This window comes from Thamnophis elegans, chromosome 9 (assembly GCF_009769535.1).
Source record: "Thamnophis elegans isolate rThaEle1 chromosome 9, rThaEle1.pri, whole genome shotgun sequence".
NCBI lineage: Eukaryota > Metazoa > Chordata > Lepidosauria > Squamata > Colubridae > Thamnophis > Thamnophis elegans.
Window position 1 is genome coordinate 24,165,156 of NC_045549.1, and position 12,721 is coordinate 24,177,876.

Genomic DNA, 12,721 nt, shown 5'->3' on the forward strand with positions numbered 1-12,721 from the left:
GATTTGGGGGACAACATTTTGGATTAAAAATATTGTTAGATGTTTGTAGAAAGAAGAGCTGCAACTAACCTAAGGTGAATGTTTTTTTCTCCCCAGGGACACAATATTTGCTAGCAACACTTCATCTTTGCCAATTACGGTCTTAGCTAATGCTACCACCCGGCAGGATCGGTTTGGTGGTTTACATTTTTTTAATCCGGTACCTATGATGAAGCTTGTAGAGGTAAGGAGTCTTAACAGTATTCTTGTGCCATGTTCAGTGCATGTGTTGTGGCCCGCCAGTGCCTAGCAGAGTTGGCAGCATTCACACAGTGAGGGGGTTGGGGAGGAACATGGACTAGTCCTGGAGAAGGCTCTGATGCGGGCTCTGTGTAGGAGGCAGAGAGGGGGCCAGAGCCGTATGCCAGTAATCAGCTGCCTTCAGAGCAGTGGTGGGTTATGACCAGAATGCCCCGGTACGGGCGTACCGGTGCCCGCCAGGAGCACCAGGTACCGTTCCGGTACGGTGCTCTGGAGGGCCCGCCTGCCCACGCTTCTTACTGGTATTTGAGGTTTTTGAGGCTTTGCGTATGGAGCGTACCACGCCTGTGCGAACACATGTACACGCATTGCACATGTTCAAATGGTGGATGCCCGGCCCTGTTGCACCATAACAGTTGCAACGGGATCTGGAACCCACCATTGCTTCAGAGTCAGACCTCAGTGAGGCAGACGAACAGCTGGAGCCTGTTCCCAGTGTGCGCATGCGCATAGTTGCCAGATGAAGGGAGTAGCTAAAGAACAGGGGTGGACTTGGGAGTAAGGCCATAGGTGGACGATGAATGACTCCTCCCAGGGGAATAAAAGAGGAGCAAAAGGAGAGTGGAGTTTGCAGGAGACAATTAGCTTGCTTAATTGGTTCATGACTCTCTAAGACTCCTTGCCAAGTTTTGCAGATATTGGCCTGGCAGCTCTCCAGGCCAGATAAGGTCTGTGACTGTAAATCCTCCCTTGAAAGGCTTTGATGGATGCGAATGAGCAAAATTCACAGTAAATTAATAAAAGGTGTTTTTGTTGGGACAAGGAATTTGCTTCATGCTCTTGGGAAGCCTCAGTCAGAACAGCATGCTACTTTTTAAATGTTATTGAGTTATTTATAAAAATAATAAAGCTGGGATGCAAATTAATAATGGAAATAAATTATAAATAAAATTATTGAGTCTAAAATTGGTATTAAAATTTTCCTCACTGTTGTGACCTAGAACCCAATAAGGATTCTGCTGGAGCGGATAAAATAGCCATTTGGTTTGAGATTCTGCCCTAACAGCATCCAAGCAGACACCAAAGAGAAATCCATCAGCGAGCAAAAAAACCCAAAACAAAACCCCAGACTTGAGGCATTGAGTGCCTTTCAGTCTTTGGAGTAATACATATTCAAGACTACAGGTGGTCCTCGACTTACAACAGTTCATTTAGTGACCACTCAAAGTTACAACGACACTGAAAAAAGAGAAAAAGGGGACTTATGACCGTTTTCACACTTAATGACCGATGCCAATATCCATGGGGATAACGGCATCATTAATCCCCATGGATAACGGCGTCACATGATCAAAATTCAGATGCTTAGCAATTGGTTCATATTTATGATGACTGCAGTGTCCTGGTGTCATGTGATCTTCTTTTGGGACCTTCTGACAAGCAAAAGTCAGTGGGGAAACCAGGTTCACTTAACAACTGTACTACTAACTTAACAAATTCAATGATTCACTTAACAACCGTGGCAATAAAAGTTGTAAAATGGGGCAAACCCACATAACAAGTGTTGGAGAAGAGGTGAAAAAGAAGTTCCTTGTCATTAAACTACAGGTGGTCTTCGACTTATGATGACAATTGAGCCCAAAGTTTCTGTTGTTATGTGAGACATTTGTTGAGTGAGTTTTGCCCCATTTTATGGCATCTCTTTCCACAGTTGTTAAGTAAATCACCACAGTTGATAAGTTAGTAACCTGGTTGCTAAGGGAATCTGGTTTCCTTGGCTTCACATATCAAAAGGTCGCAAAATGACCTTGGGAGACAGCAATAGTCATAAGTATGAGTCAGATGCCGAGGATCTGAAGTTTAATCACATGGCCATGGGAATACTACAAAGGTCATAACTGTGAAAAACGGCCATTTTTTACAGTGCCGGTGTAACTTTGAATGGACACTAAATGAACTGTTGTAAGTCGAGGACTACCTGTACTTGAGATTTGAAGAAATGAAGTGTGATTTGGTTAATCGCTCTCCTCCGTGGTACTCTATGAAATTGTTTCTGATTACATAGAAACCAGTGATAGAGGAATGTCCCTTCACTTTGGTAGTCTCTTCGCTCCTAGGTTATCAAGACGCCGATGACGAGCCAGAAAACATTTGAGTCTCTCGTGGATTTCAGCAAAGCAGTCGGGAAAAATCCAATATCGTGCAAGGTAAGTTTATCTCAAAATTAAGTATCATAGTGCAGTAGCTTCACCCTGGCCACCCTGAGGATTTTTCGCCTTTATCTCCATTTGGAAGCACATTTTGGATGCTAAACCACCCACCACCTAACATAGAAGGATATAACATACTGTATTTTTCAGACTATAAGACGCACCAGTATATAAAGCACACCAAGATTTCAAAGAGGTAAGTAAGAAAAAAAAGTTTTTGTCCTCCCCGGCCCTCAGGAGCACTCTGCAGACTTCAGCAGGGCTGAGAAAAGGCAAAAATGCCCCCGTTTTTGCAGAAAATGGGCCTTTTTTTCAAAAATGGGGGGATTTTCCCCTTCCCCCAGCCCTGTTAAAGCCTGCAGAGTGCTTCTGGGGACTGGAGGAAGAGAAAAACACTTCATTTTTGCGAAAAACTGCCTGTTTTTTGCCCATTTTGTGCAAAAACGGGGGCATTTTCTCTTTCCCCAGCCCTGCTGAAGCCTGCAGAGTGCTTCTGGGGGCTGGAAGAAGGGAAAAAAACACCTCTGTTTTTGTGAAAAACAGCCCATTTCCCCCCCCCCCGCAAAAATGGGATTCGGGGGCCCAAAAATGGCTGTATTTGGTGTATAAAACGCATCATTTCCGCGCTCTTTTAGGGGGGGTAAAGGTGCCTCTTATACTCTGAAAAATACGGTAGTTATAGAATATTTTAAGAAGACTTTGGTTTCAGTGTAACATGAACCTGGCCTTATTTCCTCTCACGCCCCCCCCCCCCCCCCCAAATACAGTAATGGCAAGTTGATAGTCATCTGTATATGTAACAAAAAGAGTAAGTAACACCATTTGTTTATATAGACAGACCTTGCTTACCAGACCTAATGGGGACATGCATTTCCATCTTTAAGCAAAGTGGTTGTTAGGCAGAACATATTTTGACTATGCCACTTACCAGTGGCTGTTTTGATAGTCCCGATTGTGGTTGTTGGGCAAGGACCACACTGTTGTTAGGTGAGGACTCCTGCTTCTCCTGATCTACCACACTCCTGCCACATTTGCTGCTGCTGCAGTTCTGACCATCTATCTCTCGTCTGCAGTCCACCCCTCTGTCTACCCCTATCACCCCCCCACCCCCGCTCTTCCCAGCTGGCTTTAATAGGCTTCTTCCTCCTACTGCTTTTGAGGTGTTCCCGGCCTCTTCAGGAGGCCAGAGATGGGGGTAGGTAAAAGACCTTGGGATGTGGGGATGGCAGGGGTAGATAGCAGAGTGTAGGACTTCCAAAAGGACAGAGATGGGGGAAAGTCAGGTAGGTGGCGGGAGTTGAAGTACGTACATACTATAGCTGTAACTGAGGCTGGACTGCCAAGCACCTAAATTTTGATCAGCAGAGGGTACTACAACAACCATAACTTCTAGAACTGTCCATAACTACCATTCATTCAGCAATAGCTTGGGCAGAACAACACAACTTTGAATGGTTATTGAATGAAGAATCGTTAAGTGGGGGCTGCCAATAATATTTATATTGTAGTAGAGATTTATTTTACCATAAATTTTGGTTTTTGTTTTTTTTCCCATAGGATACTCCTGGCTTCGTTGTGAATCGACTTCTTGTGCCTTACCTGATGGAAGCAGTTCGGCTTTTTGAGAGGGGTAAAGTTGTAAAATATTGTCAATCTACCTACATTACATGTACATCTCCACCAATATTTGGGACTGCAGGCCCCAGCTTGCCTGTTTTTTTAAAAGAAAATCTGATAGCTGACTTTGGTTCTAGTGATAATTAAAGGATTCAGGTGAGCAGGCTTTTCTTGTGCCCGCTGCCTCTTTTCACTTCCACGTGTTCCTGTATGACTTTACGTCAGTCACTCTCTTTCTCAGCTCAACCTCACAGAGCTGTGGGGAAAAGTGGAGGAAGAAGGTGTCTTCTTCCTGCCTTGAGTTATTTGTAAAAATACTAAAGGTGGGATACAGCTATCTAAATCAGGGATGTCAAACTCAATTTCATTGAGGGCCGTATCGGGCTGTGGTTGAGCTCAGGGGGAGGGGGGCGTGGCTGGCTGGGTGTGTGTGGTCAGTTTGATGCCGCTCACAGGGCGTGGCTGATTGGGTTGGTGTGGCCAGCTTGACACCACTCCCCAAACTGCTGGCATGTTTCTTCTTTGCACTGGGTAGACTGGGACGAAGCCACACTGGCCCAATGTTTCCTCTTTGCACTGGGTAAACTGGGCTGAAGCGATGTGGATAGACCAGGCCGAAGTGACACCTTACATTTTCCAGGATGGTGGACCTTGTGTTGGACACCCCTGATCTAAATAAAATGTGTCTTTTCCAAGAATAAAAAGGTCAAATCAGGTGACATTTAGCCATTTCCCAAGATTTCAGACTTTGTAAGATTATTTTAAAGATTCTTGGGATATCTTGGACAGCAAGAGAGCCGAGGTGGCGCAGTGGTTAGGGTGCAGTACTGCAGGCCACTTCATCTGACTGTTATCTGCAGTTCAGCGGTTCAAATCTCACCGGCTCAAGGTTGACTCAGCCTTCCATCCTTCCGAGGTGGGTGAAATGAGGACCCAGACTGTGGGGGCAATATGCTGACTCTGTAAACCACTTAGAGAGGGCTGAAAGCCCTATGAAGCGGTATATAAGTCTAACTGCTATTGCTATTGCTATTGCTAAGAGATACCTCTCCACTTAGATACTGATCCAGTACAAAGTAACTTCTACAGAGACACCAATAGTGTTTGGATGTACAAGAACCACAAACTATTTTATTCCTTGATAAGTTGGTACCTTCCACAGTATGATGTCTTTCATCCACACTACACCCAAACTGAGATGGTCTTTGCAAAGCCTACAGGAGGAATCCTAGAATGAAGCTACCTTATTTAGGAGTCTTCTGTTGTTTTTCACACAGACCTTTCAAAGAGCTCACAGGTTCATGTAGTAGGAATTGCTGTCTCTGGTGTAGCTGAACAAAACCTTACATGCAAAATTATTTCCAAACAAAAGCTATTGGACCAAAATATGCATGTTCCAGGCAGAGGTGTATCCTTGGGGAAGAGCAGGAATAGCCAAGGACGGAAACAGATGACCAGTTCCCTCAATCTTTCCACCTCTTTACTTTTCCTATCTCCCTGTAGCTGTCATTGCCAAAATCCTTGTCTTCAAGGGCATCATATCCAACTAGCCCATCCACTTCCCTGATCTTCCCAGCACTTCCTTTCCCTGCCTCCCTCTAAGCTATCTGTGATACTCGGCCATCCTGCTCCCACCAGAATCTTTCCTGAGGGGAGGCACTGGTGAGATTCCGAATAGGGGAGGCAGCCTTTTGGAGTTGTTGCCATGTTTGAAGCAAAGATATTGACACAAATCTGGAACAATCAAAATGTTCCTGGTTATGTTTCTGCTGAACAGCAGCACACCCAGAATTGTTTGGCAAAATAAATTTTCCATTTCGTGCACATCCCTAAGAGACCTCTTTCAAATTTCTGTTTAAATGACAATGAGTGCAAAAAATTCATTTCATATCCTTCCAGCCAATTTTGTTATGTAGGGTAATGTGTGTTCTGTATCTCCCCCTCCCCCTTCTTTTTAATAAAAGCCATCTCCATCTTCATTTCCAAAAGCTTCTTGTGGCATTAGGGAAATAAATTACATTCTGATACTTCTTGCTGGAATTGAAAGTATAATTAGCTTTTTATGTTACTAGAAAAATCCATATTAAAATTATAGCTGCAATACTGAATGAAGTGAGGGTTCATCTTGCAGGCGATTGACCCAAAAGTGCTGAACCCCAGTGAGATTGTGAGCATATGAACAGAAACACACAAAAGGATGACGGGGGTTTCTAACTCCTGGAATAGGCTAACTGATGTCAACTGAACTAGAATAGAGGTAGTGACAGATTGTATTTTCCTGGGCTTCAAGATCACTGCAGATGGGGATTGCAGCCAAGAAATTAAAAGATCCTGCTCCTGGGAAGGAAAGCTCTAGCAAATCTAGACAGCATACTAAAAAGCAGAGACAGTGCCCTGCCAACAAAAGTGTGTATAGTCAAGGCTATGGTTTTTCCAGTTGCAATGTATGGCTGTGAAAGTTGGACCATAAGAAAGGCTGAGCGCTTTATTATGCTTCCTCCTATTCTAAGTCATTCTATTATTTTAGCATTGATAAATAACATTCTCTTAATAATTTTCAATTCCATGTTTTTTTTCCTAAGAAAAAAGGTCTTAGTTATTTTAAGTTGGCTCCCCATGACTTGCTTCCAAAATTGCCACAAAACTGCCTTTGAGGAGTGCCTTTTTGGAAAAATGGAGGATTCCTAACTTTGGATGAATTTTTACTCAACTTTCTGCAATTTTAGTGGCCGCCAGATGTTTGGCCTTCAATGACCAGCATGGCAATGAGTGGATTATGTGGAATTATATGAGTTGAGGTCCACACACCTGGGAGGGCAACCAGGATGGGAGAAGATATGTGCTGTTTGTTGCCATGTTGATGGAAATACGAGATAATAAGGATAATTATTGTCCTTTTCTTTCAAACCTAAGAGTCGGTTAACTCTTAAAGTAAGCCGTGTGTTCTTCAAAGCAAGCATGGCTGCTCTATAAAGAGCTAAAGAGAACTTTCCTCTCTGTAACTATTCAGGATTAAGCTGCCTTTTATGACTCTGCTATTAAGAATCTTATTTGAAACATTTTGTTTGGAAGGCAGGCTTTCCTCTTTGCAGATGAAAGACTTCCATTATCAAGATCCTGTAAATATATTTTAGATATTAAATGCTTCCTTTGTAGATCTTATAAGTGTTCAGCTTGTGAAGCAAGATTAGCTGTATTTCTTGCTTATCCATCAACAAATATTGCTAATTATTCCTCAAAGGGAGAATAAGAAGAAATTAGGGATTTTTAAAAAAGTTTTATATAAAGAACTTTTTCTCTAAAATGTTGCCATATAAAATATTTCAACAAAATGTTACATTCCAAATTTAATCAACCATTGCACTTAAACAACTGGACGGGTTTATTTTCTGATTTGAAACTTTTCAATTTATTGACCTTCATTTAATGGTAGTCATTGAATCCAGCTAATGTTTTTGACTTTAAATACTATATAAGAGGGAATTAAAATCATTTCATTCCAATGTTTTTATTATAAGAAATAAGGTAGAATCTAATTAAAATAAAGTTTTAATTGTCAGATTACCCTGGCAATGTTTTATGATTTAATGTTTTATGGTTTTCTTCTGCCCCCCTCCAAATGCTCTGACAGGCTGTTTTCCAAAATTTCACTTTGCTGAGGACATTTTCTTCACTGAGGTAGAAAACATGTGGGTCACATGCTGCCAAAATTTGGTAAAATATGAGGAGGCTAACATTAAAAAAAGGACAAAAATGCTTATGATAAAATAAATATGGTTAATATGTCTTCATTATTCAGAGAGCAAAGCCTCTAGCTGTCGGACCTGTGGGGGCGGGGGGAAGGTGTATACTTGGTTTTGTAGATCAGCCATGTAGTTGCCATTGGAATTATTTAATGTATGTAGTGAACTCCAGACTAGAAGTGGGAATCTGTAATACTCACTTTCGTGATGACTGTTATGCACGAGACTTACCCGTATTTTTCGGACTATAAGACGCACCGTAGTATAAGATGCACCATGATTTTGAAGAGGTAAATTTTTTAAAAATGTTTTTGTACTCTGCAGCTCTCCCAAACACTCTGCACGATTGTTTGCCCCCCCCCCCCCCAAAAGGCATGCAGAGCTTTGGAAGGCTTGTAAAGTGCTCCTGGGGGCTGGAGGGGGGGCAAAAATGAGCAAAAACCACCCTGTTTTTCGCAAAAACAGACCATTTCCACCCCCCAAAAAAAGGCATGGCGAGGCTTTGGGGGACTTGTAGATTGCTCCTGGGGGCCGGGGGGGGATAAAAACGGCCCATTTTTTGTTCTTTTTTGCCCTCCCCAGCCCCCAGGAGCACTTTGCAAGCCTCACAAATACTGTGCATGGCCATTGTTGCAAAGGGGGTGGGATTTTGGTAGGCCAAAAATGCTGTATTTGGTGTATAAGACGCACCCAGATTTTCACCCTCTTTTTCGAGGGAAAAAGGTTCGTATTATACTCCAAAAAATACGCCATTCCTTCGAGACACTGCTAGGTACTTAGGTAAATATACTCAAAGGGAAGCCATTTTGAACTATGGGTACTAATAAGAAGCTTCTCTATTGGGTGCTTTAGGCCACAGATTTTGGGACCTTTGTGATGTAATCGTGCAATGCCTTAGTCAACACTCTTCTGGAAAACTGCTGGTTTACTAGAATTTTGATTTTGAATTGTGTTGTGTAATGCTATAAACTTGATTCTTGTTCACCAACCAGAGTCACTTTTAGTGATACGGGCAGCTATATAAATCTGACTGATACAATACAATACAGTAGCAGAGTTGGATGGGACCTTGGAGGTCTTCTAGTCCAATCCCCTACTTAGGCAGGAAACCCTATACCGTTTCAGACAAATGACTATCCAACATCTTCTTAAAGAGTTCCAGTGTTGGGGCATTCACAACTTCTGGAGGCAAGCTGTTCCACTGATTAATTGTTCTAACTGTCAGGAAATTTCTCCTCAGTTCTAACTTGCTTCTCTCCTTGATTAGTTTCCACCCATTGCTTCTTGTTGTACAGAGAGAGAGAGAGAGAGGGAGAGAGTGGGAGAGAGAGAGAGAACTCTGCCAATTCAACTGTCAATCTTTTGTCTAGGAGATGCATCTAAGGAAGATATTGACGTTGCCATGAAACTTGGGGCAGGTTATCCTATGGGCCCATTTGAACTCTTAGACTATGTCGGCTTAGATACCAGTAAATTCATTATGGATGGTATGTATAAGTTCTGTTTGAAAATCTTAAAACAGTCACGCTGGATAAAAAATTATTTGTTTTTGATGGCGATGTTTCACACACTGCCCAAATGCAACTAATGTGATCGGTTTGTCTATGCTTACTATTGTGATGTTGTTATAACTGTGGAACTAACAGCAAGGGGCAGACAGGCTTGACTGGCCAATACAACGGAACATAAAAACATGAGTACCCCATGAGTATTTTTCCACTTCTTGTATTTTTAAAAGAGTGTTATGAATAATCTGAGATTTGTTATGTGTAAAATTCTCAGAAAAAACAATTAATGATCCAATTCCTACCTCGAAAATCATTCTCTATCATTTTGACCTCCCAATTGTCTATAGGATTAGTTTAATTAACTTTAACTTAACTAACAACTTGAAAATAACCGTCTTTAAAAGGGTTGCAATATTTTAACTGAAATTCTCTTGTTGCTTTGCATACAAATATGGCAGCCAGCTTTATCGCTTTATTAAAAAATGTAATTAGTTGTGAATGAAGACGTTTGAAAATTATATAAGTATCTGTGATACATCGGAGTGGTGCGGTAGGTTAGAAGTGGAGCTCCCGCCTCACAATCAGGACACTGTAAGTTCAATCCTAGGTAGAGGCAGAAATTTCTCTCTCTGTGCTCAATGAGAAAATATCTGCTGAACAAAACTCCGCATTGGTGACAGGAAGGGCACCTAGCCAGTAAAAACTCTGCTAGCTCCATTCAGTTGCTCAGACTCTACCCTGCAAGGGATTATGGGGCCGTTAAAAGAAGAGGATGATAAGTATCTATGATACATTATCAGATTGAGATGTTAATGCCTGTATGTTTTTCCTCCCTTCAATTAGGATGGCATTCAATGGAACCGGACAATCCTCTCTTTGCTCCAAGCCAACTTTTAAATCAGTTGGTAGAGGAGAAGAAACTGGGAAAGAAGACTGGTGAAGGATTTTACAAATACAAATGAATTGTCCAATGTGCCATGTTTTTCTGACACACATAAGGAAAGCTGCTGAGTATTTCCCTACAGTATTTGTAATATTGCTCAATAAGAGCCATACAAACCAATCAACGCCGTATCTTGATTATAAAGCAATTTATGAGCAATTTATTTCCACAATGTGGTCTTATGATATTTTAAATCACTGGGATTTATTGGGAGCTTTACATATTGAAGTGCCTTTTTTGAAACTACCATGGATCTAAATACAGCTCAGGTTTAGAATCCTCCATCCAACTAGTAGAAATTTTAATATGAATAAAATACTTCAAATGTAGTGTTGCTCTGATTGTTTTCCCCCAGTAGGTGGCAGTGTGAAAGCAGAGTATGAATTAACGTTTTCCATTTTAGCCAATAACACTTTATTCAGTAACCAATTATACTCATTTAGATTAGTGTACAGCTAGATTCAGCATATGTATACCATATATTTTTTTCTTTTTATGCCTTTGTATCTCTACAAGTTTTCTACAGAAAATGAACATCAGCAAGAAGGCAGGAGGGGCTGTTTTTAAGGAGGAGAAAAGAGGGATTCCATGTTAAACAAATATAAATAGATCACCTTAAAATGTAATACTAAATCAGTGTTTCTCAACCTTGGCAACTTGAAGATGTCCGGACTTCAACTCCCAGAATTCTCCAGCCAGCATTCGCTGGCTGGGGAATTCTGGGAGTTGAAGTCCAGACATCTTCAAGTTGCCAAGGTTGAGAAACACTGTACTAAATGGTAACTTGCAGGAACTGTTTTGACATTGAAAATCAATATGATCTAGTGGTTAAGTCATTGAACTAGCAACAGGAAATACAAGGTTGTATCTCTCCGCAGCCATGGAAAATTACTCACAGCATTTTGGGGTGGGTGGAAAGGAGAGATGGAAAGCTGTTTTTGTCACTTGAACCTGTGGAGAAAATACAGGTTATAAAACTGATTAATGATGTTCTGTAATAGGACAAAATAGTAGTATTGCCGTTAATGGTTGAGAAACTGCCTTCAGGTCCTCCTTCTGGTGTGCTCATCAGAATCCTTGGAGTATCTTAATGAGGATTTAAATTTGGAAAAATCCTAACAAATAAAAAAAATAAGACATGATGCTAAATACTAAGCATTTGTATGATTCTCTTAATGTTGTTGGGAATTTATTAAGTAGCAATCATATTTATTGAAGCAAAACTGTTATTAGCTATTTACTGTGTAAAATAAGACCAAGTCTTATTTTCTTTTAGACTTGAAAATAAGCACTTGGGCTTAGTTTCGAGGTGATCTCACTTTTTTTGATGTGCAGCAGGCCAGACTCGGTAAGCTGGACATGCCATGGATGCAATGTCACCTCCATTCTGAACCTTCAGCATTTGGAATGGAGACTTTTTGGCAAATGGGAAGAAAATGGGGAGGGGGATTTTCCTGCCTGCCATCTGTGCTGAGCTTGAGAAATGTATGAAAATTCCCCTCCCCATTTTTCTCCCATTCACCAAAAAGCCTCCCGGGAGCCTCCCAAAAAGAGGGAAAAAGCAAAGCGGATGGCCGCAGAGCTGCCAGCTTCGAGGACGCGGTCCAACTAGCGGAAGCACTGCGCCCGGAAAGAGAAAGGCAAAAGTGATATTTGAGCTGCCCCAAGGGGCAAGCGGGCTGCAGCTGGACAATTGCCTCCCCCCCTGCGCTTGCACTGTAACTAGTGCTGGCTGTCCCCATCCCTCTGGCTTATTTTTGGGGTAGGGGTAATGTTAGGTCCACCCCCAAAAAATTAGGGTTGGGATTATTATTGGAGTGGGCTGTGTTTTTGGAGAAACACGATAGATCTTAGGGTGAAATGCACTCAAAATAGTACTGGTTGGAACTTGGAATATTGCCTCATTTATTTCTCTTGATCTTTTTTGTTTGCATAGAATTGCAGACAGGAAAGCAGCGAGGTCATTCAGGACACTGCAAGGAATAAAATGCTATAAAGGGAAAGTGTCTACAGCAGTGATCCACAACTTTTCTGACTCTATGGACCAGCAGAAGTGGGGGTGGGGGCAGCAGGGGAGAGGAAGGATAGTTTTGTGCTTGCAACCTCGCTTCCTCGCATGTGCAAATGAAATTTTACATACTTGTGCCGCCCAGTTCCCAACAGGCTGCAAACCGGGATCGGTCTCCAGCCCAGGGATTGGGCGCCCCTCGTTTAGAGAATGGGCTCTACGGTTTGGTATAGTTGAAGACCAGATACATCCTCCGCATTTCTTTTCTAAGATCAAGAGTGTATTGCTCAAGTGCCTGGAAGTTGCTCTTATTACAAAGAAATGATAAATCAAGATTAAGTCTATTGGTGGAGTTGTCAGGTTAAGTCAGAACCTGCAGTTCTCAGTACTGTGCACAGATGTTCAACAAAAAGCGAAATTGAATAAGGGAAACTTGAAATATGTACAAATAT

The 12,721-nt window shown here is 41.8% G+C and overlaps 1 protein-coding gene across 1 annotated transcript in view; it reads left to right on the forward strand.

Moving 5' to 3' along the window:
• The window catches only part of HADH (hydroxyacyl-CoA dehydrogenase), a 28,097-nt gene extending 17,507 nt beyond the window's left edge, over window positions 1–10,590 (forward strand). Inside the window, exons 4-8 of the mRNA XM_032224130.1 lie at window positions 97–223; window positions 2,358–2,447; window positions 4,008–4,080; window positions 9,181–9,297; window positions 10,162–10,590. Of these exons, the coding sequence (XP_032080021.1) occupies window positions 97–223; window positions 2,358–2,447; window positions 4,008–4,080; window positions 9,181–9,297; window positions 10,162–10,280 (526 nt within the window). The 3' untranslated portion in view covers window positions 10,281–10,590. The remainder of the gene's footprint in view (window positions 1–96; window positions 224–2,357; window positions 2,448–4,007; window positions 4,081–9,180; window positions 9,298–10,161) is intronic.
• Window positions 10,591–12,721: the final 2,131 nt, after the last annotated feature.